Below are 26,808 nucleotides of genomic sequence, written 5' to 3'. Positions count from 1 at the left end.
TTTGTTCTGTATATATCTAGGATAGGAAATTTCTTCCAGATAGAATCTGGTGTCTTCTTCATAAAAATGTCTTCTTTGTTTCTTGCCTCAGATAACTGAAACTATATGCAGAGAATGTTATACTTATAAGGAAAGAGAGGCACAGAAAAGTTTCCATAGCTGTGGACAGCACACTTCAAAGGACCAGCCTAAGCTAGCACCACCACTGTTTATGGACACGTGGTTCTGACATCAGCCAAAAGGGATGCTTCTCTGAGCACATACTTCACAAGCCTATTCCTTATGTTCTTCCTGCAGGTAAAGAGTCCCATGGTATTAGAATTGGCACTCACCTTTTGAACAGATAGTTCAGTATATGCTGGGTGTTAGCTAACTTATGGTAGGTGTACAGAAAGGGTGGGCTGTGAAGTCAAGTTCTACAACACCTTGTAATAGACTTAACCCTGTCCAGGTTAAAGTGACAATGTGTTGTACTGTGATATCCTAATGGCATTAGGGAAGACAAACTATACATACAATAATTCTAGCGGCATAGAGATACTCTATCTTTCACTCAAATAGCAGGTAAAATCTTTGTTGTACTATTCATTTTGAGCAGAAATGCCCTATTTTTGCCATTATTGTATGTGGAACATCTGCAATTATAATTCAATTCAATATCCCCTTAATTCTTACAAACACTTAATGGATACATACTTCATCTTAGAAGATTATTCTTTTACTGTTACGGTAAAAGTGATATACAGATGGCTTACTGTTAAGTAAGTCAATTAATGAATACATTTCTTTTTGAACAGCATCAACCCTACCCTTTCTTCCTCCATTTTTATCATCCCAATCTTGCTCACGAGTTGTAGTTCATTTTCAAAATAGTGTCTAGTGATTATCTCTGCTGCATTTTGTCCTACAATTTCTATGCTCCCCCTTTACACTCCCCAAAAGGGTTAAACTTACATACAAGACAAAATGTACAGAAAATAAAAACAAGACAAAGAAAACATAAACAAAATATCGAAACCTTCATTTCCAAGTCTTTGAGTTCATATCTATAAATATCATTTTATATGCTCATATGCAATCACTTATTGGGATTCATGACCCTCTTTAGAATATCCTCCTTGGGTCTCACAGTGTGAATTATTGGAGTCCAGTATAATTTATCATGTGTTTTTGTGTATTTTTTTGTCTTTTTCCATCCAGTGTATTTTTGGCTTTTATCATCCAGCGTGTTTACTTTTAACTTATATGAATATTCTAGTTAGAAAAAAGGAGGGAAACCATGCAACCTATGTCTCTGTGGGTATGGCTTACTTTACTTAATATAATTTTTTCCACATTTTTCCATTTCCTTCTGAGTGGCACAGTATTATTCTGTCTTATGGAAGCATATAATTCCATTGTGTCCTTTTTTGATGCATTTGTCTTTTGTGGGACTTTACTCAGAGTCCTGGAAGCAATTGCTGTCTGCAGAGAGAGAGAGAGAGAGAGAGAGAGAGAGAGAGAGAGAGAGAGAGAGAGAGAGAGAGAGAGAGAGAGAGAGAGAGAGAGAGAGAGAGAGAGAGAGAGAGAGCACCAGGCAGCCATGCCCCTGGGTGTATAGACCCCACATGTGTACACACAAGGCCAGCCCATGTGCTGATTAAATGCTTCTTTTCACAGAGGTTCTTTAGGGACACACTTGCAGCCATCTTCCCTGGACACCGTGTCCAAGTACCAAGGATGCCCTATATTGTGAATGATCATTGTTTTTCAGCACCCTGATGTTTATGAGCTAAAACTTGAGATAAAGCACTACAATATGGACAAAAATGGAAAATTTCGTTTAGGTAGTAACTTCCTGATTAAAACTCCAAATAGCTCAGTAAACAAGAACAAGAAATACCAACTGGGATTATATCAAACTAAAAACTTTTAGCACAACAAAGTAAACAATCAATAGATCAGGAACATTGTTGCTTCCTTAGGCAATGGTAAATGGATGCATTTGTAGAGACCTCTGTATATTGAATCTGGATTGTAACCTGCTTGAATCAACCAGCAATGTTCTGTAGCTGTTTTGGATAATAGGTGTGTGAATTTACCATCTTGGTATGATGCAATAATATCTTTCATTGACATCTCACTGGCATAATTTTTTTGGCCATTTCACCATGCACCTGAAATGGCATATTCTGATGCAATCCGGTTGCGTCATCCCAAATAACTTTGATGCAAATAGTTCCTTGACACAGATATTAGAGCAAATACATCAAAGACAACTTCATCCCTGGGGCATCACTATCTGCTGTCCTGGAGGAAATCACATTACTTAGGATGAAGAAGGAGAATCTGCAAACATGTTTTCAATTCATGTTTTTCTCTGCATTCAGGGCCACAGATGCAGAGCCCCAGGGAAGTTTTACCCATTATTCCTGAGGATTCACAGAGGCTTTAATGAAAGATGCGCTACAGTGTACCTCTCTGTCAATAAAAAGACACATAGACACCAATAAAAAGATTTATGAATATATATACCTGACAGCCAGAATTTCACCTAGGCAGGTGCGTCAAAAATGAGCCTTTTGATGTTCACAATTGTTCTTCTCCAGCTTCCCCTCCTTATCAGGTCCTGTGCTGGCACTGGCTGCTTTTCTACTATGAAGCAACGAGCACACATGGATGGAGATGTAATGATTGCTGGGTTTTTCCCTCTCTACACTTTGGGAACAGATCGCAGTCAAAGTGATGATTCTGGAGATGGACAGAACAAGCCGTAAGTAACTCATCATTGTATTTCCATTTACAAATTTGTTCTCAGGATGGGCAATGGTAACTCCAAGTGCACACATAAATGCTCTGTGTCTTCCCATCCTTTTGCTAGAGAAACACCTCAGTTTCATTATTTTATCTCGCATCTACTTTTGAGCGGTTTTCTGCCTACAAGTAAGAGAGAAATCTAGTTTCCATCCAAGTATATTCTTCTTTCTATGATGGTAAGCTCTTCGTGATATTTACTTCAGTTTTATCTACCTTTTGATTTGTAGAACGTCCTCTTTGCTTGATTGATTATTGCTTCTGTGTTTTCATACTCTATTTCCTTTTCTTTTTGAATTTAATTTTAATATAAAGATGATTATAGAGAGGTTATAGCTATGTAAGTCAGGTAAAGAATACATTTCTTGTTGAACAATGTTACGCCTCCACATGTTTCCTCCCACTGCTTGATCGCCTGACTCCTCTTCTGCTCCAAGATGTAAAATTCATTTCCAAAGCAGTGTCTAGTAAGTATTACTGTTAAATTGGCATACCTTTTGTCTCACTGTTTCTACTTGATTATTTCATTCCTTTTACTAACTTGTGGAAGTTTTTACCATTTCCTAAATTTTCTATAGCCATAGTTTTTTTTAATTTTCTTTTATCTTCATTATTTTATTTTCAATTTTTAAAAATTACATTGTAAAGAATATATACAAAGGGGTTAAATAATTAAGCTAGTGAGTATATTTCTTTTTGAACAGTGTCACTCCCTCCCTCATTCTCCTTCAGTTTCTCCTATCCCGACTACTCTCCCTGACAAGGGGTATAGTTTATGCCATATTGTCTAATGTGTATCATTGCTTAATTGTTTCACCTTTTGTCCCACCCTTTCTGTTTTTCATTCTCTTCCACAAATTAGATAAGCTTATATGCAAAACAGAGGGTAGAGGAATAACAAACAGGACAAGAGGGGATTATACCAAAGAAAAAGCGAAAGGAAAAATGGAAAAAGAGGAAAAAGAAGAACAGAAAACAGTACAATAAAAAAATCAATTTGTTTCTAGTTCTTTCAGATGCAGTGCAGGTGCTTCAGCTAATTATCTGTTCTCTTGACTTATAGGAAAGGTTATGTTTTCCTTTTATTCCCCTTTTTCTATACCAATATGGTTTTCATTTTATTTATTTCATTTTATTTTCATTTATTTTCATTTATTTTCATTTATTTATGGTTTTCATTATATTTATTTCTTGAAATTTGCCTTGAAAACAATTCACTTTATCATCCATTAATCATTTAATTAAATTGAATAATCTTAATTATTATTTTACTACTTAATTTTGGTTAATGGATAATTCATGTAATTTTCATGTTATATGCTTATTTTCCTTTTTAATTTCTATCCTTACTATATGTGTTTGTATATATGCTCAATATACTTTCAACATTTTAAAAATCTGGATGGCTTTGTGTCCCATCCCATGATTGTTTGCTTGGAGAGAAGTTTTACTCAGAAGTTGAATGAGGTGTTCAGCTGGTGTATGTGAGGATCTTCTGATCAAGTTTGAAATTTAGATCTGCTGCCTCCCTGTTGATTTTGTCAGAATGATCCATCCATAAAATCTTCAGCTATTATTATATTGAGGACTATCAAAGTCTGCTTAACATAGTTTAGTGATTGTATAGTATGTAAATACACATTTTGAATTGCTATTTCATCTAGTAAACTTGATATCTTCATCATTACATTACAAAATGTCACTTCATTGCTTTGATTAAAGTCTATTGGATATGTTTACACACTCCTAATTTCTTTTGTATTTCAATTGTATTTTCTGACCTTTCTTATTCTCACTGAGGGCCACTGATGGTGAAGTGAGTTTCTTGGCATCAACGTTTCCTTTGGCCTTGGGTTTTTATTCATTCATCCATTTTAGCTCTTACTGGTAGAATTTCATGCATTTACCTTTGCAGTCATTGTTGACAGGTCACAGTTCCTTATTGCTATTATGTAATTTGTTCTCCATGTTAATTGAAGCTTCTTCGACTTTTTCTCTCCTTCAGTGGTTATGAAGGAAGTTCAATAGTAGTGTCTTTTGATTACTGGATTATGTGCTTTCATTTGCTGTTATATATTTTCTGGTAATTACTGGGCTGAAAATAGATGATAAGAAGCTATTTTGGAATAACAACTCTCTGGGATGAGGAGGATGAAATAAAAAGAGAAAATAAACATACAAGCAATAGAGGGCTATGATCAAAGTCCATAAATGAATGTTCAGAAATGTCATAATGAAATCTTTTAATTTAATTTTAAATTAAATCTTTCATTTAATATATTAAGATGAAATGTTAAAGACAAACAGGAACTGCAACTGCATTATATTCCTCTTATCATTTGTAATATTGGATATCCAATTTTAGATTCTACAGTAATTACAAGATGTAATTATATTAACAATTTTCCCTCTGCATAAAAATTGTGTGTGTGATTTTGCTAGCACATTTACAATGTTAGAGTATTTTCAACTAGTTTTATAGCCACTTTGACTAGTAGGTTTTACACATTCTTGAATATTTTTATTACTCATCTATGGTTCAATCTTTTGCACAAAATGCTTTTCTGTTAACTATGTAAAAATAACTATTTATTTTTGTATACAGTAGTTCCATAAACATTTAACATTTCCCATTTAAAAACTTCTTCAAACAGCTGTCTACCCATTCTGATTTTCTCACAAAGTGGTCATATTACATGTGCATTAAATTTGGATGACAAATAGAATACTTTTGTTGTTTTTTTGTGGAACAGGTGTGTGGGAGTATATTCTTTTAATTGTACTTGTCTGGGAATATCTTTACCCTTTTATCCTTCACTTCTAATGGATGTCTTTGCTGGCAACAGTAATCTTAGTACCCAATTTATCCATTTTTGTCCCTAATATTTTAAAGATTGTCTGCCGTGCTCTCCAGGATTCTATGGATTCTAATGTGGAGTCAGCCATTAGGAAAACAGAGGAATACCTATGTGTTATGAGTTCCATTTATAGCTTCTGTACACGAGTGTGTGTTGTGGTCAAATATTTGATTAAGCTTTCATCTCTAGCTATCTCATATTTCTATCATTGTCTACATTAGGAAAGTTAAATTCTGCCATTGCTTCTTAGAACAAGCATTTTAACTTTTGTCATTCTCAACCATTTACTAAATCCTCAATACACTAATATTTGCTTTTTCAAAATAGTGTTGTCAGCTTTTGACCAATCATTTTCCACACGTCTTCATTCTTCTTTCAGGTTCCTCCTATATATGCATATGTTCAATTAGACTTTATTCAAGTTTACTATTTGTTTCTGTTTAGAAGACATCATTAACATGATAGGCTTCCAAATTGAAATTTCAAGTATGTGTATACCATGAGTTAAACAAGTTAAGCCTCACATTTTTATTTCTTCCTAGCCTCCATTATTTCCTTTTTAAACAATATGTATTGATTCAATATTATTTCTTTAGAATGTGTGTGTACACATACTCACACCATTGCACAGACATAACAGAGAGAGAGAGAGCAAAGTGTTGATTCTCTTTATTCCTCTGTAGTCTTTCTAGAATCTCAACCTAACAATGTTGGGAAGGCAATAGAGATTACTGCATTTTACAATGATGGCCTTGAATCTTTGGATTTCAATGTATGGCTTACAATTCTTTCATTACTCTTCATGTTGGAGATTTCTTTCTCCATTATGATGTGCTTGTAGTTAGATTCATCCCCTTTGTTTTATTACATAAATAAGAATAAAATTCCTTCACCTGGTATTTGAGCTGTCTTCTGGCTGATATTGCAGGAAGAGCTGTTCAATATTTCAGGTCTGTTAGTTAGAGAAACTTAATATAGAATCTTCCTTAAATAACTATTGAAGATGTATTACTTAGCCCAGCCTGCCTTATAACCACATAAGATAAACTGGGTGACCGAAAACACAAGATTTTTCACACAGTGGAGCTAGTTACTCGAAGATAAAAAGCAAGAGAATATTTGGTGTCTCATGAAAGACTATTCCATGTTTAATGGGCAACATTAGTGTTTGCTGTGGTGCATGTGATTATGGGGAATAAGCAAGCTCTCTCTTAAGTTTCTTAATCTTATGCATGACAAATTCCCTTCATGTCCTTAATCCCATAGAGAAGCATAAAAGACTATATTTGCATTCCATCATAGTTGGGATAATGCTTTAACATATTCATTGGCAGAGAAGCAAGTACTTAGTCCATCAAATTGATGTTTTAAATTTCTATGCTCATTATGCAGGTTTATCTTCAACACCTACCAGTTTGTTTTGGCCTTGGCTTTTGCTATTGAAGAGATCAATGAAAATCCTCATATTTTACATAACTTGACGCTAGGATTTAATATCTGTAATGCTCATATGGAAACTTGGAAAACATTTAAAAATCCCTTCACGAGCCTCTTTGGGAAGGACAACCTTCCAAACTACTCCTGTGTGAGAGTGAGCAAGTCTATAGCAGTACTGACAGGACCATCAGGATTATTATCTTCCCAGATTGGTATATTGCTGAACCTGTACAGGTTTCCCCAGGTGAGAGTGGGAGGAGTGAAGGGATATAAAAAAGTATCTAATTTGGTGCCATTTCATCTGTTAGAAGATAATTATAGGAAGATACTGGATTTATGAGGCTATCAAATTTTGTGATATCAAGAGTAAGTATTCAAAGTAATAGAGATCCACACTACCATTTTTAGTAAAGGGACTGGAAAAGTTAGAGCCACAAAGAGATTGTTTGGACTTTTAAGCATTGTCAATAATTTTCTTAAAAAATCAGGAAATGGAAAAATGACTTTAAAGTATAGCAATATGTTGAGCTGTGTCCTGATGGCTAACTGTAAACCAAGCTACTAAGGAGAAATCTCTAATTAACCAACAAAAAGCAGGAAGTAATGTGTGGTTTGAGTGATAGAGAGGTAGCTTTGAGGGAGAAAGCCAAGGAAGTGCACGAGGCCTTGAGTTCATGCTCCTACAATAGTACACACACACACACTCTCTCTCTCACTCACACACACACACATGTGTGCACATGCACGTAAGATATTATGTTGAATGATATAACTCAGACTCACAAAGGGAAAGGGACATGTGTTCTCTCATATGTGAAAGTTAAATCTAAAATATGAACATGTAATATAAAATAAATATAGGAAACACACATATCCATTTACAAATAGATTTGATTAATCTGTAAACTATGGTACACATAGAGGTGGAATCCCATGGTATAACATTTCTGATCAACAAAGAGATATAAAAAACTAGCACTAGAACATTGAAGCATAACTTGTCTGGGGAGAGTTGTTAGAGGGATGTGCAAAGGGGCAGAGAAATATGGAGTAGATGTTGGGAAAATACAACGTATCACATATATGTATGTATATGTCTATATATAGATATTTAGATATATATACATATTCAGATGTGTGTGTGTGAAAATGGACCTAGGAAAGTCAAGGAATGGGTAGAGTTGCTATAAATTGAATGAGTTGATGGAAATAGTGACAAAGATCAAGGAGCTTTGTAGGAACAAATTGAAATGTACAACTATTAAAAACAATTTTTTAAACTAAGAAAAATCTACCTTCCACCTACTTCAAATGGTTATTTAATACATATCATAAGTGAGATCATAATGGATAGAAATCTTCTCATTCATGAAACATTCAATTTTCATTCCGTTTAGCTTACATTTGGGCCTTTTGATCATGCTCTGAGTGACCATAAAAACTTTCCTGCTCTGTATCAGATGGCCTCAAAGGACACATCGATAGCCATTGCCCTGATCTCCTTACTCCTTCATTTCAGCTGGAACTGGGTTGGACTATTGACCTCACAAGATGAGAATGGCTTGTGGATTCTTCCTGAATTAAAAGAAGAGATGGACAAGAATAGAATTTGTGTAGACTTTGAGCTAGCAATCCCAACCTCTGGTTTGGCATATGTTTTTAAAGTCATGGCACTTTATAAACAGATTAATAAATCTTCAGCAAACGTCCTCATCATACATGGTGATAATGAAGCCTTACTAGATATGGTAAGATGTATTGAGCAATTTTTAGTAAAAGGAAAAGTTTGTATCATGAACTCACAGCTAGAGTTCACCATGAGGAGGAAATATTTTGTATTAGGTTCATTACATGTACCTCTCATTTTTTCACACCATCATCCAGATATTTTGGGATTCACAGATTTTGTAAAGGCAGTTAACCCTTTCAAATATCCAGAAGACTTTTTCCTAGCAAGGCTATGGTTTCTGTCTTTTAATTGTTCAGATTCAGAGTCAGACTGTGTAACGTGGGAGAACTGTCCTCATGAAGCCTCCTTGGATTTGTTGCCTGGACACATTTTTGACACGACTATGTCTGGAGACAGTTACCATATATACAATGCTGTGTATGCTGTGGCCCAGGCTCTCCATGAGCTGCTTCTTCATCAAACAGAAGCACAAACAGTGGGAAAGAGGGAAGGGGCAGTGACTTCCCCTGCACAGGTAAGGCCTTCTGTGTTAGATCACATACCCCATAGGCAATGTCACTTCCTAGATAGTTTTCATGCCATATAAAATTTAAGCATTTTTGGTATGTTTTCCAAAAACCAACAAATAATGTTTGTTTAAATGTCTGTGAAGTACTCTGGACGTATTTTAGTGCTCTTCAGGAAAAGCAGGCCATAACATGGATCAAGTGAGTTCCATGTTTCATAAATTCTTTTAATTACAAATAGCCTCAACATATTCATAGGAGATAGTTTTCCGTATTTTTTATTGTCAAGATGATATACAGAGCGGTTACAGTTACACAAGTAAGATAGTAAGTACATTTCTTGTCAAACTTGTTACCCCTTCATTCGTTTTTCTCTTACTTTCCCTCCCTCTCCCCCTAAAATTGTACAGATCATTTCCAAAATATTGTCTTGTATATATTGCTGTTGCTTTGACCCCTCCCTTATAGCAGATATTTTGAAAACTATAAATGCACCTTGAGTTTCCCTATGAGTTTCTTATGTAATAGCAAAAGAATGACCTGCTGAATAGAATTATCCACATTTTGGATAAGGGACCTAGTTTTATTCTACTTTAAATATTAAAATTTTACCAAGTTCAGATTAGCAACATGCATAAAATTAGTGGTTGTGGGAAACACTGGCTAGACTACTGAGAGTCATCTTATTTGTGACTCTCTAGACTTGGTTTCTTTTGAAAAGATTGCATCTACCCCTTTGCTGAGTGACCAAGATTTGGCAAAATTATTTTTATTCCTCCATAGATTCTCTTCTGGAATGCTTCATTAGGTGGTTCTACTATTCTTTCATTCTACATCAAAATTTAAAGGCAATCAGGAACTTTTTTTCTTCAGGTTTTCTTTCGTAACTCAGGATGTACTTCACCATAAGATGATGTATGTCTTTTAGCTGCACTCTTTTCTGAAGAACATCCAGTTTCACAATACTGCTGGAGATCAAGTGACTTTGGATGAGAAAAGGAAATTGGAAGCAGACTATGACATTGTAAACATATGGAATTTCCCAGAAGGTCTTGAACTTGAGGTGAAAGTAGGAAAGTTTTCTCCATATGCTCATCAACTGTCTTTATCTGAAGATATGGTACACTGGGCCATAGGAACAATAGAGGTGGGTTGGGTTTAATTGCAATGATTTTAAGGACATATAAGTAAGAAAATTTCAGCCTTAAAATGTATATCTGGTTGGATAACATATAAGAAAATTTCAGCCTTAAAATGTATATCTGGTTGGATGCCAGCAACCTATTCCTGTAATACTAGCTAATTAGGAGACTGAGATAAAAATATTGTGGTTTGAAGGCAGTCCAAGCAGGATCTTCTCTGAGAGGCTTATTTTCATTTAACCACCATAAAAGCAGGGCTGGACACTAGTGACTCATGCCTGTAATCCTATCTACTCAGGAGAAAAATATCCTGAGGACTAAGATTACATATCTGTTGAAAGTCCAACTGGGCAGAAAAGTCTTTGAGACTCTTTTCTCAATTGACCATCAAAAACCTCAGATGGAACCTCAGGTCAAGTGGTAGAGTGCTTACCTTCAGGAGAAAAAAGCCCAAGGAAAATGAACATGTACTTATATCAAACCCTGGGACTAGGACAAAAAAAATAGACATTCACAGTCTCTACATGGTGATTTAGAATAGTGTCATAAGATACATATTTCTTTTTTCATTTTTTATTTTTTATTTTATTTTATTTTTTTGTGAACATAGTGTACAGAGTGGTAACAATTACATGGGCAGGATAATGTGTACATTTATTATCAAGCATTGCAGCCTCCTCCTTTGTTTACACTTCACATCCCTTCCCAGCCTCCCCCACTCAGCCACCCAATCCGTCCCCCCTCCCCCCTCCCGCACCAACATTGTAAAGCTCGTTTTCGACATGACAACTTGTACATCTCATTGTTGCAACAGGTCCACCTGTATCCTTAAACGACTTGTTTTTACCCATGTCCTCCACAAGTTACACTGACATCAACTATAGTGAAAGCAGGGGTTATACTGTGGGAAAGGGACATGCAAAGCAACGAAGAGATACTCTTATAAATGCGTTAGAAATGCATGAAAGAAAAAAAAAACATTAAAGTACATATCTAAGGGTTCATTTTCCTAACATCACATTATCTGATCTTTTCCACTTGACTCATACATATACAAGATATTGCAATAAGGGAAACCATGGGACCTATGTTTCTTTGGGCCTGGCTTACTTCACTTAATATAATTTTTTCCAAGTTTTTCAATTTCCTAACAAATGGGGCAATGTCATTCTTTCTGATGGAGGCATAGAATTCCATTGTGTATATATACCACATTTTCTTGATCCATTCATCTACTGAGGGGCATCTGGGTTGGTTCCAGATCTTAGCTATGGTAAATAATGCTGCAATAAACATAGTTGTGCTGGTAGATTTAGTGTGGCCTTGTTTGTAAACATTTGGGTAAATGCCCAAAAGTGGGATTGCTGGGTTATAGGGGAGCTCTATGTGAGGTCTTCTGAGGAACATCCATACTGCTTTCCAAAGTGGTTGAACAAGATTACATTCCCACCAACAATGAAGTAAGGTTCCCTTCTGTCCACATCTCCACCAGCATCAGTTGTAGTTAGAGTTCTTGATTTTTGCCATTCTAACTGGAGTGAGGTGGTATCTCCATGTTGTTTTGATTTGCATTTCTTTTATGGCTAGGGACGTTGAGCATTTCTTCATGTGTCTATTGGCCATCCTTCTTTCTTCTTCAGAGAAGTTTTTCTTTAAGTCATTACCCACTTATTAATTGGGCAGTTGTTTCTTTGAGGATTTGTTGTTGGGGTTTTAATTTTTTGATTTCTAAGTATATTATAGATATGAGACCCTTGTCTGTTGTATGGTTAGTAAAGATCTTCTCCCAATCCATGGTCTTTCAATTAATCTTGCTAGCTATGTCCTTTTCCATGCATAAGCTCTGCAACTTCATGCAATCCCATTTGTCCAACCTTTCTTTGATTGGTTGTGTTTCCGCGTCTCTATTCAGAAAATTTCAGTTTGGGCCTAGGAGACGTAGGGTTTCTCCTATTCCATCCTGTGATGTTTTCAGAGTGTCTGCTTTGACTTCGTGGTCTTTGATCCATTTGGAGTTGATTCTGGTGCAGGGTCATATATAAGGATCTAGCTTTAGTTTTTACAAGTAGTGAACCAATTTTGCCAGCACCATTTACTGAAGAAGCTGTCTTTCTTCCATTCTGTTTTTCCAGCTCACTTATCAAATATTAGATGGCTATAGGTCTGTAGGTTCATTTCTGGGTTTTCAATTCTATTCCATAGGTCCTGAGGTCTGTTCTTGTGCCAGTACCAAGCTGTTTTGATTACTATGGCTTTATAGTAGACTTTGAAATTTGGTATTGATATTCCTCCAGCAGTGTTCTTTCCATGGAAGAGCGTTTTTGCTATTCAGGGTTTTTATTGTTCCATATGAATTTTTGGATTTCCTCTTCTATTTCCTTGAAGAATGAGGTTGGAATTTTGATAGGTATCGCTTTGAATTTGTAGTTACCCTTGGGAACTATTGCCATTTTCATGATGTTAATCTTTCCAATCCAGGAGCATGGGAGGTTTTGCCATTTTATAAGTTCTCTTTTGATTTCCTTTTTGAAGATTTCAAAGTTTTCATCATAGAGGTCCTTCACTTCTTCGGTTAAGTTAATTACTAGATATTTTATTTTTGTGGGGCTATTACAAATGGGGTTGCTTTCCTAATTTCAGCCCCACTTTTCTCATTGTTGGCATACAGAAAAGCCATTGATTTTGGTGGGTTAATTTTTAAACCCTGCTAATTTGACAAAGTTTTGAAGCAGCTTGAGTAATTTGGGAGTGGAATCTCTGGGCTTCTTTTAATACAAGATCAGGTCATATGCAAAGAGGGAGTGTTTTATTTCTTCTTTCCCTATATGGATCAACATTATGTCTGCATCTTGTCTTATTGCTGAACCTAGGCAATTTAATACTAGATTGAAGAGAAGTGGAGAGAGTGGACATCCTTGTCTTGTTCCTGAGTTAAGAGGAAATGGCTTTAGTTTTTCACCATTAAGTATAATGCTGGCTGTAGATTTGTCATATACAGCCTTTATTATATTGAGGAATGTTCCTTGGATTCCTAATTTTTCCAAAACCTTCATCATAAAGGGGTGTTGGATCTTGTCGAATGCTTTTTCTGCATCTGTTGAGATAACCATGCGGTTCTTTTTCTTGCCCCTGTTGATGTGATGAATAATATTAATTGATTTGCATATATTGAACCAGCTTTGCAACCCTGAAATGAATCCTGTTTGATTGTGGTGTATAATTTTTTGGAAGAATTGTTGAAGGTGATTGGCCAAAATTTGTTGAGAAGTTTTACATCAATTTTCATCAAAGAAATGGGTCTATAGTTCTCTTCCTTTGATGAGTCCTTACCTGGTTTTGGGATGAGGCTTATGATGGCTTCATAGAATGTGTTACGTACTGAACTCTCTCTTTCAATTTCATTGAAGAGTTGGAGGAGTATTGTTGTGAACTCTGCTTTGAAGGCCATGTAAAATTCCGCTGTAACACCATCTGGTCCTGGAGTTTTCTTAGCTGGCAGGTCTCTTATTGCTGTTTCTATTTCAATGCTTGATATGGGCCTGTTAAGATGGTTAAACTCATCTTGGTTTAGTTTTGGCTTGACAATATTTGCTAGGAAAAGGTCCATTTCTGTTAAGTTCTCAAACTTATTAGCATAAAGTTTTGAGAACTATTCCCTTTTAGTGTTCTGAATCTTTGTTGTTTCTGTGGTGATGTTTCCATTCTCATCTCTGAGTTTATTAATTTGGGTGTGTTCTCATCTTTTTCTGAAAAGACTTGCTAAGGGTCTGTCAATTTTGTTAAGTTTGTCGAAGAACCAACTCTTTGTTTTGTTGATTGTTTCTATAATTTTTTGGATTCTGATTCATTTAATTCTGATTTACTTTTAATTATTTCTTTCTGTGTACTGGATTGGGGTTTATCTTGCTACACTTTTTCAAGGAGGTTTAGATGTGTCATTAAATTGTGGGTTGTAGATCTCTCCAATTTGTTGATGTAGGAGCTCAGAGCTATAAACTTGCCTCTGAGTGCTGCTTTTGCTGTGTCCCAGAGGAGCTGGTAATTTGTGTGTTCATTTTTGTTGAATAGCATGAACATTAGAATTTCCTTTCTAATACCTTCCATGACCCACTCGTGATTCAACAGTGTGTTGTTCAGCCTCCATGTGATACCGGATTTTCTTTGGTGGCATTTGGTGTTGAGCTCTAATTTTATTCCCTTTTGGTCAGATAGAATGCAAGGTATAACTTCAATGTTTTTGAATTTAGACAAGTTTGCTTTGTGGCCTAAAATGTGTTCTATTTTAGAAAATAGTGCTGCTGAGAAAAATGTGTATTTTGATGCTGCTGGGTGAAATGTTTGGTAATTGTCTGTTAAATCTTGTTGATCTATGCAGCTGTTTAGATCTGGAGTTTCTCTGTTGACTTTTTGCCAAGTTGAACTATCTAGTGTGGAGATTGGTGTGTTAAAATCTCCAACAATTAATGTCTTTGGATCTATATGGGATTTGAGGGAAAGTAGTGTTTCTTGGATAAATTTGGGTGTTCCATTGTTTGGCGAATAGATATTTAGAATTGTAATATCCTCCTGAAGGAGATATCCCTTAATTAGTATGTAGCCACCGTCTTTATCTCTTCTCACAAATTTTAATTTGAAGTCTATTTTATCTGATATTAGGATTGCAACTCCCGCCTGTTTTATGGGGGCCGTTTGCTTGTTAGATTTTGTTCCAGCCTTTAACATTGAAAATGTGTTTTTTTTTTACGGGCAAGATGTGACTCCTGCAGGCAGCAGATAGAAGGGTCTTGTTTTTTAATCCAACTAGACAGTCTGTGTCGCTTAATTGGAGAGTTAAGTCCGTTAACATTAAGATATAAGACTGAGAGATATTTGGGATTCTTGCCATGTTATCAACCTTCTTGGGGGCTGCAAAAACTGTGTTCTTCCTATGGTTCTTGGAATCTCAGTTTGGATGCAGTTTCTTGGACTTTATTGTGGTCTTGTTGGTTTTCTATGTGTGGGGCATCTTTAACAATCTTTTGTAGGGCTGGTTTGGTGGAGATGTATTGTTTCATTTTTATTTGCTATGGAAGATTTTTATTTGACCTTCAGTTATGAAGGAGAGTTTAGCTGGTTACAGAATTCTTGGTTGATAGTTGTTTGTTTTTTTGGGCATGGCATACATCATTCCAGGCTCTTCTTGCTTTGATTGTCCCTGCTGAGAAATCTGAGGTGATTCTAATTGGTTTCCTTTTATAGGTGGTTAATCTTTTCTCCTTGACAGCTTTAAGGATCTTTTCCTTGGTTTGATTTGGTCGTGTGTGGATTATAATGTGGCAGTGGTATGTCCTATTCTGGTCTGGTCTATTTGGGGTTCTAAAAGTTTCTTGTATCTGAATAGGCCTATCTTTTTGCATGTTTGGGAAGTTCTCTGCTAGGATTCTGTTCAATAAATTTCCTAGGCCATTAACTTCTGTTTCTAGCTGCTCCTCTACACCCATTATCCTTAGATTAGGCCTTCTGAAGATGTCTTCCAAGGGTTCGACAGAACTATCATATTTCTTGGACTTGTCTTGGATGGTTGTATGTTCTTTCTCTATAATATCTAGACTGTCTTCAATTCCTGAGATTCGATCTTCTGCAATTCGATCTTCTGCAATATCCTGGCTATTATGAACAGTGCTGCAATAAACGTGGAGGTGCATGTGTCCTTGTATAGTGGTTCCTGTTGTTCAGGATAGATGCTTAGAAGTGGTATGACTCAGTCATAAGGGATGTCAATATTCAGCTTTCTAAAGACCCTCCAGACTGCTTTCCAAAGTGGTTGTATAAGTGTACATTCCCACCAGCAGTGTAATAGGGTTCCTCTTTCTCCACATCCCCTCCAGCATTTGTCGTTGGCTGCCTTGATGATGTGGGACATTCTGACTGGGGTAAGGTGGCATCTCAGTGTTGTCTTTATTTGCATTTTCTTCACATCCAGCGATGGTGAACATTTCCTCATGTGTTTCTTTGCCATTTTTATCTCTTCATCTGAGAAGTCTCTCTTTAGTTCCCTTTCCCATTTAGTAATTGGTTTGGAAGGGATTAGTTTCTTGAGTTCCCTGTATGTACTGGATATAAACCCCGTCCCTGATATATTGCTGGTAAATATTTTTTTCCCAATTAGATGGTTGCTTTTCTGGCTTGGTTGTTATAGCTTTAGCTGTGCAGAAGCTTTTTATATTAAGGTAGTCCCATTTGTCGAGACACTTTCCAATTTGTTGTGACCCTGGGACTCTGTTCAGGAATTTCCTTCCTGTGCCTATAAGTTCAAGTTTCTCTCCTACTCTGTCCTGCAATAGTTTCAGAGATGCTGGTTTAATGTTAAGGTCTTTATTCCATCTTGAGCTGATATTAGTGCATGATTATAGCCTGGGGTCCACTTTTAGTCTTCTCCATGTGGCCACCCAGTTTTCCCAGCATCAGTGGTTGAAGAGACTGTGTTTCTTCCATTGTATGTCTTTGGCCTCTTTGTCAAGTATCAGCTGACTGGAGGCCTGTGGTTTTATTTTTGGATTTTCTATTCTATTCCATTGGTCTTCGGGTCTGTTTTCATGCCGGTACCATGCTGTCTTTGTTTTTATGGTTCTATAATAGAGCTTGAAGTTTGGCATGGATATCTCTTCCATGTTATCTTTATTACCTAGAATTGTTTTGGCTATTCTAGGTCTTTTGTTGTTCCACATTGATTTTTGGACTATTTTCTATATTTTAGAGATGTATGTCATTGGGATTTTAATAGGAATTGCATTGAATTTGTATATTAATTTTGGCAGTATTGCCATTTTCACTATATTAAGTCTGCCTATCCAAGAGCATGGGAGGTCTTTCCATTTCCTAGTGTCTTCTGTAATTTCTTTCTTTAACTGTTTATAGTTTTCATTAAATAGTTCTTTTACATCTGTGGCTAGGTTAGTTCCTAAATATTTCATTTTGGGGGAGGTTATTGTGAATGGGTTTGCTTCCTTTATTTCCACTCTGCTTGTACATTGTCAGTGTACAGGAAGACAACTGATATTTGTGGGTTGATTTTGTATCCTGCTACTTTGCCAAAGTGATTTATGATTTCTAAGAGTTTGGGGATGGAGTTTTTGTGATCGTGAATGTATAGTATCATGTCATCTGCAAAAAGGGATAGTTTAACTTCTTCTTTTCCTATATGGATCCCTTTAGTGTCTTTTTCTCACCTTATTGCCTGGCTAAGGGTTCCAGGACTATATTGAAGAGGAGTAGAGACAAGGCATCCTTGCCTTTTTGCCTGATTTTAGGAGAATTGGTTGTAACATTTCCCCATTAAGTTTAATATTGGCTATTAGTCTGTAGTAAATGGCTTTTATTGTTTTAAGAAAAGTTCCTTCTATTCCTATTTTCTCCAGAGCTTTTAGCTTGAATGAATGTTGAATTTTATCAAAGGCGATTTCTGCATCTGTGTAGATAATCATGTGATTCTTGACGTTGGCTCTGTTGATGTGTTGGATTACATTTATTGACTTACATATGTTAACCATCCCTGAATCTCTGGGATGAAACCTACCTGGTTGTAGTCTATGATTTTTAATGTTTTTCTGGATTCTATTAGCTAGAATATTGTTAAGGATCTGTGCATCTGCTCATCAAGGAAATTGGACTGTAATTCTCTTTTTTAGTTGGGTCTTTGTCTGATTTTGGGATGAGTGTGATATTGGTATCATAGAATGAGTTTGGGATAGCTCTCTCTATTTCTCTGAAGAGCTTGAGGAGTATGGGTATTATTCCTTCTTTAAGGATCTTAAGGGTCTTCTTTAAGTGTCTTTAAGAATTCTCTTGTCAATCCATCTGGTCCTGGGCTTTTCTCTGTTGGAAGACTTCTGATTGCTTCCTGTATCTTGTTGTAGGATATTGGCTTATTTAATTGATTTACTTCTTTGCTCAGTTTGGGCAACTTGTGTTACTCTAAAAATGCACCCATTTCTGCCAGGTTTTCTTTCTTTAGAGAGTATAACTTTTGAAAGTAGTCAGTTAAAATTGTTTGGATATCTTGGGTATGTGTTGTGATTTTTCCTATGGCATCCCTAATCCTGTTAATATGGGTTTCCTCTCTTCTTTTTTTAAATTAATCTTGCCAGTGGTCCATCAATGTTGTTTATTTTTTCAAAGAAACAGCTTTTTCTTTGGTTAATTTTGGCTATGATTCTCCAATTCTCTATTTCATTGATCTCCACTCTTAGTTTGGTTATCTGGCTCCATCTAGTAACTCTAGGTTCCATTTTTTTCTTTTTTTTTCTAGCTGTTTTAATTGCAACATGAGATTATTTACTTAGTCTGTCTCCATTTTCTTGATGTGGGCACTGAGGGCAATAAATTTGCCCCTCAGGACTGTTTTTGCTGTGTCCACAAGTTTCTTTGTGATGTGTTTTTCATTGTCATTGAGTTGTAGGAATATTTAAATTTCATCTTTGATCGCTTCCATTACCCAGGCATTGCTTAGAAGTGTACTGTTCAATTTTCATGTATTTGAGTAATTTCTGCGGTATGCTTTGTTATTGAGAACTAGTTTGATTCCACTGTGGTCAGATAGGACACAGGGGATTATGTTGATCCCCTTGTATTTCCTTAAGTTCCTTGAATGAACTTTGATATGGTCTATATTGGAGAAAATTCCATGAGTTGCTGAGAAGAATGTGTACTCTGTAGATTCAGTGTGAAATACTCGGTAGATGTCAGTTAGTTCCACATGAAGTATGGCCTCACTTAACTCGGTAGCTTCTTTGCCAATCCTCTGGTTGGTAGACCTAACCTTTGGTGAGAGTGGGGCATTAAAGTCTCCTAGTATTATCAGATTGGGATCTATTTTATTCTGTAAGTTTGAGAGTATTTGCCTAACATATTTGGGTGCACCAATGTTTGCGGAATGTAAGTTGATGATAGTAATATTCTCCTCTTGGATTGTTCCCTGTATTATTATGTTGTGTCCGTCCTTGTCTTTGTGCATTGAATTCAATGAAAAGTTCATTTTGTCAGATATCAGGATTGCTACACCTTCTTTATTGCTACACCTGCCTTCTTACTGGGGGCATTTGATTGGTAGATCCTTTTCAACCCTTCACTCTGAGTTTGTTTGTATGTTTGGCTGAGAAGTGGGTCTCCTGAAGGCAACAGATGGATGGGTCATGTTTTCTGATCCAGTCTGCAGTTCTTTTTCTTTTGATTGGAGAATTAAGCCTGATAATATTAAAAGACAGTATAGAGAGATGCATTGTGGTCCCTGTCATTCCTTGTTTTTCTTCTTTCCTTTCCTACTGTGTTTGCTCAGTTAGACGTCTATTACTGCCTGTCTGGGTACAGATCCCTGTTCCCTGTTGCTATCTTCAGGTTGTGTTCCCCCTCTTAGTATTCTTTGTAATGCTGGCTTAATGTTTATGTATTCATTTAGTTTTTCTTTGCTATTAAAATTTTTCAGTTCTCCATCGAATGTGAATGCTATCTTTGCCGGGTATATCAGTCTGGGTTGGCAGTTGTTTGCTCTCAGGGCTCGTATGGTACTTTCCCAGGCCTTTCTTGCATTCAGTGTTTGTGTGGAGATCTGCAGTGATTCTAATTTTTTCCCGTTGTAGTAGAACTCCTTCTTCATTTTTGCTGCATGCAAGATTGTTTCCTTATTATTCAGACCTATCATTTTTACTATAATGTGTCTAGAGGTGTTTCTCCTAGGATGTTGCTTGTTAGGTTTTCTATATGCTTCTGTAATGTAGGTAAGATGTTCTTTTTGGAGATGGGGAAATTTTCACTGATTATCTTGTTGAATAGGTGTTGCATTCCCTTGCTTTGATATTCCTCACCTTTGTCCACTCCAGTTATACGAAGGTTAAATTTCTTGGCACTATCTGCTTACTCTTTAACTTCCCTTCGGCATAATTTATGTGATTTTTCCATATCTGTAATTTTTTGGTCCAGTTGGTATATTCTGTCTTCTGTATCTGACAATCTACATTTCATTTCGTTCTCTCTGTTATCTGTGTCTTCCATTGTGGTTTGCATGGAGGAAATGGACTCATTTATGGATTTAATATTGGTTCTCAAAGTCCTAATCTCACCTTTCAATGAGGAGTGTACTGCCTCTATTTTGGCGCTAATCTCACCTCGTAGTGAGGTGTGGTCTGCCTCTATTTTTGCTTGCATCTCCTGTTTGATATCCTGCATCTCTTTCGATATTTCGACTCTGTGCTCTTTCAATTTCTGGTCTATTTCTTGCTTTATTCCTTGAGTCATTGCCTACAGCATCTCTTGGATGTGGCTTTTGTCTTCCATTCCTGTTTGCTCCCACTGGAGCTCTCCTCTGCTTGGCTGCTTGCTTTTGGTGATAGCTTGCTATCCTGGGTATTGATAAACCTTGTAATTTTTCTCTGTGATTTTGCAGGGGATTCAGGGATTATTGGAGACTAATCTGAAATTTTGTTTTGTTCAATAGGTGTTTGTCATTGCTTGGTTGCTGTTTCTGTGCTGGTAGAGAGTCTGTAACTGATTTCGGTTCTGTTGGGAGCCAACCTCCAGTTGTTGGTCTGAACCACATAGGGGTTCTTGGCTCTCTGCTGTAGATCACTGGCAGTTCCTGCCTTTAGAAGGTTGAATGGCCTAGACTGCTCCTGTTTTCTCCTACAGATGCTCTTGGCGAGATCGGATGTGCTGGATGCACTCTTCCAGATGTTGGAGTCTGCTATGGGCTCCTGGTAATTTTTTTTTGGCCGGTTGTGGGTTTGAACTCTGGGCCTGGGTGCTGCTGTCCCTCAGTTCTACAGGTCAAGGCTGGCACCCTACCATTTGAGCCACAGCACCATTTCGGTCCCTTTCTGCTTATGTGTTGCTGAGTATTCAGATCCACGGCCTCATGCACCCAAGACCAGCACTCTACTGCTGAGCCACCTTACCAGCCTATCTGACTATTATCAGATGCTTATGGCCTGTGTTGTCCAATTCCCAGCCTAGAATATATGGGTCAGGTTCTGGTATGGATTGGGCTTCTCTTGTCCTGACCCCTCGGGTCTTTTGCTGTCACAGGCGTGCTGCCCAAGGGGTGCAGTTCCCTGTTTTTCTCCCCTCTGCTGAGGCATATGCTCAGCTTCTGACTTCAGTTGGGAGGAATTTGTTGTGTTGCTCAGGCACTGGATTCCCATGCCCCCTAGCCTGGGGCATGCCGGTTGGACCTGTGCTGTTGTGTATCCTGCCTAGGTTATGCAGCCTGGAATACACAGTTCAAATTTCTTCCACTGTTGGTTGTCTTGACACAATGGCGGTGTTCCTGGCTTGGGCATTTAAGGTCCCTTCCAGGGGCACTCTTGCTCTAGCCTGGCCAGCTGTGTGTGCTCCATGGGCTGATGGAGCTCTCGAAAAGTTCCCATTTTTAGTGGGTCCTGTGGTCCAGATGTTGGGATAGGGAGGCTGGGTCAGGGTCTGGGGATTCCCACCAGCTGTGGTCTCCCTTGAGGTATACACTGTCCCCTGTAGGGTACTCACCCTGGAGCTAGTAGCTGTTTCTGTGTGATGTAGGTCATTGGTTGTTGTTGCAATCAGAGTTCAGTTGAGGTGGTTGTGGGCTGGGATGGGCGGTGGTCGCTCTGCATGTTTCACTTCTGTCTCTGTCTCAGTTGATGCTGTTCTGGTCTGCGCCGTAGGGTGGGCCTCCAGCATCTGCCCAAAGGTAGGGGAGGGTCCTCCATGCACTGAGCACTGGGGTTTGTCTATGCTTATGCTCTCTGGATCAGCACTGGTTCCTTGCAGTTTTGCTCTGCTGTTCTGTGGGTGTCCTCTGTAGCTCTGGGGTTCCCGGTGTCGTGCATAGTGGCTTTGGTGGGATGGAACCTCTCTGCTCAGATATACAGTGAGGGGTGGGGGTGGGATTTTTGTGCAAGCTCCTGGCTCAGAGGTTTCTCTGTTCATAGCGATCAGCAGGTCCAACATCGGTACCTTAGGTGGCTTCTGTGTGGGTGACCTGCAGACAAACCCCTGTGTCTCTAGGACTCTGGCAGCCCCCACTGGGCTGGGCTGGCAGCGGCTTCACGTGCAGCAGTGTCGCCAGTAAAGATTGGGGGAGGGGTCTTCGCTTTTCTTTTGTCTGAAATTCTTCTTTTTCTCTCTTATTTTGTTTTTTTTCCTCGTTCTGTTTTTCTCAGGGTGTTTGTCTTTTTGTTGTTGCCGGTCACTTGGGGAGATTAAGCGATGGAACTTGAACTCTCTTTTTTGGGGGGGAGAGCTGTGGTGTTTCCCTACTGCTCAGTTGCCATCTTAGTCCCCCCTCTAGATTCAGTTCTAATAATTCAGTATTTTAATACTATGGATTGTTGGAGCATTATGTAAAGTCTAAACAAATACTGACAAATATCTGCTTGTCCTCAGCCTACTCAATCTGCCTGCAGTGAGAGTTGTGGTCCTGGATTCAGGAAATCCCCTCAGGAAGAAAAGGCAGCCTGTTGCTTTGATTGCACACCGTGCTCAGAGAATGAGATTGCTAATGGGTCAGGTAAGTTCATGCCATAGTGAGAAATTCATTTTCTTTGCTGGTATCCCCAATCCATGCAAGCCAATGCAAAAGTTGTATATTATGATTACAGAATCAAATTCTTCCTTCCTTCACTTAATCATCTAATTGTGACACTGGTTGATTCTTCTTGAAAAAAACATCATGGACTCTGATTTATGCATAAGATTAATTTTTTCTGGTCTATTGTATATATGTTTATTCAAATACTCAGAAATGTAAGCTTAACTTCTATCATAGTAAGTGCAAATCTTTTTAAGCACGAGGACCCCATCTTCTTCAAAATTACCTTCAGACTACAAAGAAAACACAGATCGTGTATATCTTTATTTCCTAGATCTTAGAACTGTTCTTGCAATGGAGAAAATACTCTGGGTTTGGTTTGGTGTAAGATGCAGGCAAAAGTGTTGTGCATAGTATGACTTTATAGTTTCAAAGAGTGATTTCTCCATCCTCTATAGGTGAGTAGAAGAGACAAATATAACAATTTCAAGGAAGGGTCACAGTTGTCCAATTTATATTGTATAGAGAATATAGAGGAAGTTGCAAAGTTTTACTACCCACAATTTTGAATAAGGGGTTTGACTTGTGCACACATGTCTGAGAATTATGGCAGCATGAAGAGGCAGAGAAAATTATTCATAGGATATTAGAAATGGCAAGTAACAATATTTGTGATGGTCATTACAAGCAAAAGAATTTCAATCAGACTAAAGTATGAGAATATGGGAATAAGTGTGGGAACATGACGAAGACATAAAAATAATAGTGATCATGTCTGGTAATACTTGGTAATATTTACTTTATGCTACTAAGAATTCACGTGTCAGTATTATCTCTAGACAGGGACTTTCTAATTTCCTTTTAAGTATTGGAAATGGATAAATGTTTATTTGAATTCTTCACTAGATATGGAGCAGTGTATGAAGTGTCCAGATCATCAGTATGCCAATACAGAGAGAAACCAGTGCCTCCCAAGAGCTGCAAGATTCTTGACTTATGAAGAACCCTTAGGGATGGCCTTGGCCTGCATGGCTCTTTCTTTATCTACACTCACAACAGTTGTTCTTGGGGTCTTTGTGAAACACAAGAACACTCCCATTGTCAAGGCTAATAATCAAGCTCTCAGCTACATCCTACTTATCTCCCTCATCTTCTGCTTCCTCTGTTCCTTGCTCTTCATTGGCCGTCCCAACACCAGCACCTGCATTCTACAACAGACCACATTTGGAGTTGTGTTCACTGTAGCTGTTTCTGCTGTCTTGGCCAAAACTGTAACTGTGGTTCTGGCCTTCAAAGTCACTTCTCCAGGGAGAAGGATGAGGTGGCTTATGCTATCAGGAGCTCCTAATTTCATCATCCCCATCTGCACCCTGATCCAGGTGACTCTCTGTGGAATCTGGCTGGGAACCTCTCCTCCCTTCATTGACACAGATGCACACTCTGAACATGACCACCTCATCATCCTGTGTAACAAGGGCTCCCTCACTGCTTTCTACTGTGTCCTGGGATACCTGGGCTTCCTGGCTCTGGTCAGCTTCACTTTGGCTTTCCTGGCCAGGAATCTGCCTAATACGTTCAATGAGGCCAAGTTCCTGACCTTCAGCATGCTGTTGTTCTGCATTGTCTGGCTCACTTTTCTGCCTGTCTACCACAGTGCCAAGGGGGAGGTCATGGTGGCTGTAGAGATCTTCTCCATCTTGGTGTCTAGTGCAGGACTACTGGGGTGTATCTTTGCCCCCAAGTGCTACATTATCTTGTTAAGACCAGATAGAAATTTTCTGCTTGGCTTCCGGGACAGAAGCCATCCCGGGAGAAATACACCCTCTTAAGGTGAAACTTAAATGTTAGGTCAAATATATTCCTTTTCCCATCAGATATTAGTTTATATTGTTGTAAGAACTTCGATGAATAAATGACTCTTACTCATTTTTCTAGCCAGAGCCAAGTAAATTTGAAATTTATTCTCTATATGTTTTATTATCCCATCATGTCAACTACTATATTTTCTCTGTTGACTTGTTTTCTAATATTGCTTTCTTAACCATTTGCCTAAAATTTCCTATTTAGTGCCAGTACTGGGGCTTGAACTTAAATTCTGGGTACTCTCTCTGAGTTTGTTGTTTGTGTTTTTTTACTCAAAACTGTGGCATTTCCACTTAATTCACAGCTCCACTGTTGGCTCTTTGGTGGTTAACGAGATAACATTTTCATGAACTTTCTTGCCCAGTTTGGCTTCATACTGTGATAATCACATCTTAGCTCCTAGAGTAGTTAGAATTATAGTATTTTCTAAATTTTAAAGAACATTAGCTTCTTGCCTACACATCAGTATGCTGCTTAATCCTCAATGAAATCCTTTAATATTGTCCTCATGATGAAGTTCCAGGCTTTTATATACTTTGTAGAGCTTACTTTGTTTGATAATTGTGTATTTACATTCCTACGTGTGTTTTTTGCCAATATTCTTCAATATGTTTTGTTTTGGTTTTCTTTCCCTCTCTCTGTTACTTTTATTTTTCTTCATGTGCCTTGAAGGTCACATTTTCCACATGTATTTAATACCGACTTGCCCCAGCATGACTGCCATACCACGTCCAATGGAGCCAGGCACAGCCGGGACCTCCACCACAGGGATGTCACAGCATCTCCCCATGGTGGTGTGCGACACCCTAAACGCCGTCACCACTTCCCAGGGGAAAAAGCACATGTGGAGAGACCCAGGCCGTGTGGACAGGGACAGGCACGAGAGAGCACACAGCCACCGGTGCTTGGAGGAAAAGAGGGGAAGCAGCGATGGTCTGGGAGTGAGTCAAGGACAGAGCTCAACAGACTGTGCAAGAGTGAGACGTCGTCTTCAGGGACCTAAGTGTGCAACTGAAGCATTCAGGTCAAGCATCTGCCCAACAGCTGGTTATTTTGCATACGTGTGTGTGTGTGTGTGTGTGTGTGTGTGTGTGTGTGTGTGTGTGTGTGTGTGTGTGTGTGTGTTTGTGAATAACCAGCTTGGTTTTCCCCAGCATAAGCCATACCTGTAAAAGCTAGAGACAGAATCAGTGAGCAAAACCTTCTTAAGAACAATTACACATCTGAGAAAGATGAGATTTAGCAAAATTTAAGCAGTCAAATTTGGAGTTGGAGAGAGTGACAACTACAGGAATGATATTAAAAGTGAAGCAATTAAGATAGCCAACAGTGTGCTGTCAGATTACTGTGGACAAAAAGAAGGACTGATGATTTATGTTACCCTTAAATTACGGGGTGAGTTGCCATAACACCATGCCACCACGGGAAAGGTGCAGGTACGGAGATGTGGCCGGCTTCCGGCTGTACCTTCCTGAACTTCACCACTACAAAATATCAGCCAAAAAGTACAAGACAGAACCTTGCGACACTCAAAGAACACGCTCGTGGGTTTAGTGCTGGAGAAGATCTAAGGAATGAGTTGAGGCTGTGTCCCAAACATCTACCAGGCCACCTGCAATGCCTTGACCCTGCCAATCCATGAGTGCGTGCTAGCCATCGCCATCTAGTCAGGCAGAAGCTGCGACCCAGGGCACACAGGTGGGCTCGAGGTTCCTGTGGTCAGCTTCCTCTTCTCCGTCTCCTTATTCTGCTCCTGCTACTTCCTCTTGCCCCACCTTGAACTCTGTATTGGCAAGGACTTGTCCGACCGTATTCTTCAATTTCTACTCTTCTTGGCCATTCCCAGTGTTCTCTTGGTAGCTCTTTTCCTGCCGTTAACTGTGTTAGTGGACATTGGTGTGGACTTGGAGCTGCCCATCCCACCATGGCCAAATGACACGGAGGAGAGGCCTCCACGACCCACAAACCCAGGTGAAGGAAACCG

At 38.3% G+C, this 26,808-nt stretch overlaps 1 protein-coding gene across 1 annotated transcript; it reads left to right on the top strand.

The window, feature by feature from the left end:
- Positions 1-684: 684 nt before the first annotated feature.
- LOC138819949 (vomeronasal type-2 receptor 116-like) lies at positions 685-24,790 on the top strand. Its single transcript, XM_070011550.1, has 8 exons — positions 685-729; positions 1,754-1,861; positions 2,589-2,752; positions 7,044-7,332; positions 8,486-9,292; positions 10,213-10,431; positions 22,817-22,940; positions 23,868-24,790. The coding sequence occupies exons 1-8, from the start codon at positions 685-687 to the stop codon at positions 24,788-24,790; spliced, it is 2,679 nt and encodes an 892-aa protein (XP_069867651.1).
- Positions 24,791-26,808: the final 2,018 nt, after the last annotated feature.

Source organism: Dipodomys merriami, unplaced genomic scaffold, assembly GCF_024711535.1.
Source record: "Dipodomys merriami isolate MVZ:Mamm:240054 unplaced genomic scaffold, mDipMer1.0.p SCAF_832, whole genome shotgun sequence".
Classification (NCBI taxonomy): domain Eukaryota; kingdom Metazoa; phylum Chordata; class Mammalia; order Rodentia; family Heteromyidae; genus Dipodomys; species Dipodomys merriami.
The sequence above is the reverse complement of the archived record's forward strand: the minus strand, read 5'-3'. Positions and strand labels throughout refer to the sequence as shown.